Source organism: Mastomys coucha, unplaced genomic scaffold (genome assembly GCF_008632895.1).
Source record: "Mastomys coucha isolate ucsf_1 unplaced genomic scaffold, UCSF_Mcou_1 pScaffold1, whole genome shotgun sequence".
Taxonomy (NCBI): Eukaryota; Metazoa; Chordata; class Mammalia; order Rodentia; family Muridae; genus Mastomys; species Mastomys coucha.
Window position 1 is genome coordinate 53,217,390 of NW_022196891.1, and position 6,718 is coordinate 53,224,107.

At 40.3% G+C, this 6,718-nt stretch overlaps 1 protein-coding gene across 4 annotated transcripts in view; it reads right to left on the bottom strand.

The window, feature by feature from the left end:
- Tor1aip1 (torsin 1A interacting protein 1) overlaps positions 1-6,718 on the bottom strand; it is a 32,887-nt gene that overhangs the window by 22,943 nt on the left and 3,226 nt on the right. For all 4 annotated transcript variants that reach the window (XM_031385433.1, XM_031385459.1, XM_031385452.1 and 1 more), the window contains exons 3-4: positions 4,865-4,924; positions 3,705-3,749 (exon numbers count right to left, since the gene is read on the bottom strand). In XM_031385433.1, the coding sequence (XP_031241293.1) occupies positions 3,705-3,749; positions 4,865-4,924 (105 nt within the window). The remainder of the gene's footprint in view (positions 1-3,704; positions 3,750-4,864; positions 4,925-6,718) is intronic.

The window sequence follows — 6,718 nt, forward strand, 5'->3', positions numbered from 1 at the left end:
GGACAGCCAGGGCTACACAGAGAAACCCTGTCTCAAAAAAACAAAAAACAAAACAAAACAAAAACAAAACACCGTAACTAGGCAAAAATATTGACTAAAACTGGAAGAATAGAATGACTCAGACTTTACAGAACTGGGGGAACAGTTCTTTTGAACCTTTATCTCCGGCTGCTTTTCTAATGGCATAAAAGCTTTCACCATCACAACCATGTTTTCTGCCAACTCTAAGCAAAGCAAGCAGAAGGCCACAAGGAGGCCTCAGGAACAGTTAGGAGGCTGAAAACACAAAGCTTGCAGATTAGCCACTTGTTTGTCTTTCCTTTGTTAGGTGCTGAGGACTGCGGGCCTGCTTCAAGTTCCCAAACTAGACACTACCTAGTTTTAAAGAAGTAAAATGCAAAGTTGCTGGTATGGTGCTGCACAACCAGGATTCCAGCACTCAGGAGTGGCTCAGTCAGGAGAATCCTAGTGAGTTTAAGCCAGCCTACACTATATATAGAAAGACAGCAGAGAGAGAGTCAAAAGTCTCTCCCCCAGTCTCTCTGTCCCCTTCCCCCCATTGGATAGGAAAATGATTAAAATGTTATTATATTCTGTATTAGAGGAACTCTTTCACTATTTAAGGTCTTTTCATCCTTTAAATGTTTTTATTAGTTTAAAATTTTGAATCACATCCTATTTTCAGAGCGTTTGTGTGTGATCAGGGACAAGCTACAGAAGTTGGTCCTCTCTCTACCATGTGAGTTCCAGGAGCTGAACCCAGGTTGTTACCACTGGCAGCCACTGCTATGATCCCCTCAACCACTTCACTGGCCCCTTAAGTTTTTTCCTTTCTTTTCTCCCTTAGCGTCAACTCACAGATGTCCTCCTGCCTCTGAGTCTTCAGTGCTAGGATTAAAGGCATGCACTATCATGCTCAGCTTTGAAATTTTATTTTCAAAGCAATAGATTATTATATTTTTATTTTTTGTATAGCAGGGTTTTTTTGTTTTAATTTATATAATTACACAGCATACATGAGCCACCACACATGGCTTTCTCTTCCTATAAACTACTCAGTATATAGAAACACTTATAAAAGGCTGACTTGAAACTAGTTGTGGTGGTGCATGCTGGCACTCCCAGGGTTTGTAGGAAGAGGCAGGGAGATCGTAAGTCCTGGGTCAATCTGGGTGATAGAAGCTGTGTCACAAAATAAAACGATAAAGTGACTTTTTAAATCTATAATGTTAAAGATGGATTTAGTCATAGTTTTTTTTTCATTTTTTTATGGCAGGGTCTGCCTGTATAACCCAGACTGTCTTCACACTCATAATTCTTCTGTCTTTGCTTCCCTTGATTACAAGCAGGGGTCATCAACCCAGGCTTCTTTTTCTTTAAAGAACCAAATCAAACCAACAACAACAAAAAATCCAAACACTTTGAAGAGTTTATATGTTTGGTCCAAGGATCTTTTCTTTAATTCTACTAACATAATTAATATCCTTAGACATTTATCAACAACATTCAAGCCTCAATTGATGACTGGCTATACAAGGCTATCTTCATCTCATCATTTGAAAAAAGCCAGAACTGGGCTGGCAAGACGGTTCGGCTGCCACCAAGAGCTAAAACTGAGTTCCTTTCCCATGACCTATATAGTTGAAGGAGAAATAAGACTCCCATAAGTTATTGTCCTCTGACCTCTAAACACACACACACACACACACACACACACACACACACACACACACACGAGAGAGAGAGAGACAGAGAAAGAGAGCGAGCACACAATCCCTGTGTGTGGCCGAGAACATCATTCTACACATTATTCAAGGCCTCCAATAAAGACATAAGAGAGCTATTACCAATCGAGGAGTTCTAGCTCCTGCATCACACGGTCTCTAAAGCCAAAATAATGACACTGTCCACAGCAGCCAGAATTTGACAGGCTCTTCCTTGCATTTGCCTGCTAGTCATATTTTAACTTTTAATCAAATGCCCTTTCTAAATTAAAAGCCAAACCTTTCCATGGAGAGAATTTTTCCTCTATATTCTACATAAATTGTTATTTTAGCACTTATAAAAAGTTACAATGATTATTTCTTGTTGAGTCAGTAGTCTAGGCTGGCCTCAAACTCACAATCCTGACCACCCTCCTGAATGCTAACATTCCAATGATTTTTACTGTTTTTTTCTTTTTTTTACTACCTAATGTATTCCTGAGATACAGAAGAGAAAACAACTTAGAGCTCTTTGTGGTCCTAGCATTTATTTAGGTCAGTCATTGACATAGGAAGTGGTTAAAAAGAAGTTTGTTCAAACATAGCAATGTAAGAAAAACAGTCTTAAGACTAGTTCTTATGAATCAGAATCCATACAAGGTCTTAAGCATGCTGTCTTCCATTTATTTATTATTTATTTATTTATTTATTTTGGGGATAGGATTACAGGGTCTTGCTGCACTCCCACTCTTGGTCCTCTTGTATCAAGCCTCTGAGTGCTCAGACTATAGTTGTGTGCCTGACTCATTTTCATCTTTTTAATGGAAACTACAAAAATATACAGCATGGACTGAAGAGGCAGCTCAGTGGTTAAGAGAACTGGTTGCTCTTTTAGAGGACCTGGTTCAGTTCCTGGCTCCTACATGGTGACTCACAACCACACATAACTCTAGTGCCAGGAGATCTGACAGCTCTTCTGACCTCCATATGCACCAGGCATCTATTCACATATGCTGGCAAACACTCAAATGCATAAAATAAAAATAATTAAGTCTTAAAAAAAAAAAAACCCCACAGACAATCTGAAGGCAAATCAGCAGCATCTATTCTGCTGATAGAAGTAAAGACCTCCTGCTTTGATGTCATTTCCCTATTATCCAGCTTCCTTTCTTTCTTTCTTTTTTAAGATAGTTTTTACTTAGTCCAAGCTGCTGGCCTAGAATTCTAATGTAGCACAGACTGGTTGTGAATTTGTGGCAATCCTGTTTCACAGCTTCCCCACCAAGGATTACAGTCACTGTACCCATGCTAAATAAATCAACCTCAGTTGAATAGAGAATTTAAGAAATTCATATGGGGGCTGGTGAGATGGCTCAGCGGGTACAAGCACTGATAGCTCTTCCCAAGGTCCTGAGTTCAGATCCCAGCAACCACATGGTGGCTCACAAGCACCCGTAATGAGATCTGATGCCCTCTTCTGGTAAGTCTGAAGACAGCTACAGTATATCACGCAGGAGCGAGCGAAGAGTCCCAAGTTCAATTCCCAGCAGCCACAGGATGGCTCACAGCCATATGTGCAGCTACAGTGTACTCATACACATAAAATAATAAATAAATAAATCTTTAAAAAAAAAAAAAAAGAAAGAAATTCACATGAGCCAGGCAGTGGTGGCGCATGCCTTTAATCCCAGCACTTGGGAGGCAGAGACAGGTGGATTTCTGAGTTTGAGGCCAGCCTGGTTCACAGAGTGAGTTCCAGGACAGCCAAAGCTATACAGAGAAACCCTGTCTCAAAAAAACAAAGGAAAAAAAAAAAGACTTAATTTTACACAGAATAAAATTTAAGGAGCTACAGTAGGCCCTCATTGCAGAGACACTGACCCATCAAACTGAGATAATGAACAAAGTAGCATTCTGAAGCCAACCATAAAACACACACATTCGTGCATTTTGCTGCTAAGAATCCTCAATAAAAACCTCTAAGTATTAGAGAAAACAAACCTCTTTCATTCACTTTAGTATTTCCATTCGTTTGGTATGTTGAATCTGTAAGAGAGACAACAAAAAACCAATTAAAACCGAAAGAGAAAGCATTACACAGCTCCTCAGCGCGTGCTCCTAGAGATCTTACCAGGGTAAAGGGAGCGGCTGAGGTGCAACACGCACCTGATGGAAAGGACCAACAGGCAGAGAACAAAGTAAAGGAGACTGCGCAGGGCAGCTCACTGACTTTCCGTCATAGCCTTGAAACCGACGTAAGGACTTTCAAAGGAAATGCAGCTGAGGCACACTTTATAGCTCCATGCCACAAGCCTTGTCTTTAGGTTTTGTTTTTTTTTAATTAGTAATATACTGGCAAAACTAAACTGACCTTAATTTGAAAGAATCACGTATGGACGGAAGCACTGTAGCACTATGAAAGAAATAATCTTTTGAAAACAATGTGGAACCTTTATACACACACACACACACACACACACACACACACACACACTCACCAATATAGAAAGACTTCTTTGATACATGTGAAAAATGAAATGGAAACAAGAGGAGGTGCACAAGAGTATTCACTGACCCAAGATTTATGTTTAAAAAGGGAGACAGGAGGCTGGGCGGTGGTGGCACACGTCTTTAATCCCAGCACTTGGGAGGCAGAGGCAGGCGGATTTCTGAGTTCGAGGCCAGCCTGGTCTACAGAGTGAGTTCCAGGACAGCCAGGGCTATACAGAGAAACCCTGTCTCGAAAAACCAAAAAAAAAGAAAAAAAAAAAAAAAGGAGATAGGAAGTAGATACAGCTCTGGTAGGAAGCTTGCCTAGTGTGCAAAGCTCTGGGTTCAAGCGTCATCACTGCCCAAAAGATGCAGGTGCGTGCGTTAACTATCTCTGGAGAAATAAGCTGACACTGGTCACTGACATTAGGGTAAGGTAGAGAGAACAATGGACACAGAAAGGCTTCAATAGTCTCACACAGCTCAGCCTGGCATTAAACTCTCTGTGAAGCCAAGATGACCACAGTCTCCTGATCAATCCTCCTGTCTCTAAAGTTCTAGGATTAAAGTGTGCACCACCTTGCCTAGCTACACTTTGACCCATATGAATACGTCTGCTCTAAAACACTGTATTTATAAGAAAGGGTTAAATCAACACAACAATTTCTTACCAGGTCTTGGGCTTCTTAATGGGGGTCTGCATAAGTTACTTATAGGGTCTTCATTCATCACTGGTATAAGAAGAAAAAATATGTAAAATATAAGATTTATTATGTAATCATTCTCATCTGGACAGGCAAGTGTCCCAAACTCTGTTATGATGGAAAACTAGAGGCAAATTTTCTTAAGGGACAGCCTCTTGTGAGCTACTAACAACGGCAAACTAGAAACCTGAACATTTTCACAGTAGAACTTATTGTACAAAAGACAAGCAACAGTAAACAAAATTCTTCTACATTATTCAAGCAAGGCATGATGGAGTATTAGCGGAGGTAGAAGCAGGGGGATCAGGAGTTTGATGTTTGGTTATCCTCTACCACACAGTGGGGTTGAGTACCTATCAGCTTAGACTATGCGAGGCCCTGGCCCCTTAACAACCAAACTCTGGGACTAGAGATGTAGCTTCTCTTCTCCAGTTTTTACTAGGCCCTGGGTTGGATCCTTAGCATGCTATAGCAGAGTGGGGTGGGGGGACAAAATATATACTATATCATCAATTTGGTTATCTCTTCCATATGTGAAGTTGGACTTTTATTTTTGAGACATGTCTGACTTCACAGCATAGACAGGCCTTAGATTGGAGGACCCCCCCGCCTTGGCCTCTCAAGTGCTGGGATCACAGAGTCAACCTTCTAAAAGTTAACATAAACTCTTCAACTATTTAATCTTGTAAATGTTCAAGTGACGGAAAGACTAATTTTAAATGAAATACTAATTCTAGCCATGTTTCATTTCAGATGTTCTGAGTTCAAAGGTATAGAGTTTCGATAAAACCATTTAAATATGCTGTTTTTCAGTCAAGAAAATTATGTATAAAATTTCATTTTCTCAGGCCAACAGGATGGCTCAGTGGGTAAAGCACTTGCTGCCAAGTCTGACAACTGGGGTTCAAAACCCATAAATTGTGTAAGTACAGAAGAGGATCTACGTCATAAGGTTTTCCTCTGACCTCCACAAGTGTACAATGGCACCTGTACACTCATCACAGACACACAAGAAAAACTTTGAGGACTATTAGATGTAGCCTGTTTCCCTGTTCCAGGGATTCAAGGACAATTTTTATTAAATTTTAAACATCTCTGAAATCATATACTATATAATTAAGGCATCTTAACATAAATTACCAGGAAATTGGCAGTATCTATTCTCTTCTAGGCAGTACAAGAAGCAATGATGTCGCCCCACCGTCCTACCTTAAGACTGATACCCTGGATTCATAGAAACACACAGCCTGACAGAATTGAAACCAACTGTACCAAGGTTTCACCATGTAGAAACATCTAAGCAGAAGGTACTGTGACATACCTATCTGACACTATGAATTATCACTTGACTGCAAGTGAACATCTGGGGAAAATGAATAGGTTTCAAAAAAGACAAACCTGAGCCTGAATTTTAATTTATTCATGTATCATGTGACCTTGGAGAAGAGTCTTAGATACTCTAAGCTGCTGTTTTCTCATCTATTAAGTAGGCAGAGTACTCTGTGCAAGGTTCTAAAGATTAACAAAGTAGCAGACAGCTGAACTTACCTTTATGTTTCTACCCTTGTCTGTCCTAAGAAGTACCCACTTGGCTCAATTTAGTGAACCGATAAGACTCACAAAACTCGATTGATTGACTGATGCATGTTTTTCCAGATAGGGTTTCTTTGTGTAACAGCCCAAGCTATTCTGGAACTCTCTTTGTAGACTATGCTGGCCTTGAACTCACAGACACTGCCTCTGCCTTCCACGGCTGGGATTAAAGATATGTGCCACCACGCCCAGCTTGAGTTGGGATTCTTTTTTTTTTTTTTTTTTTTT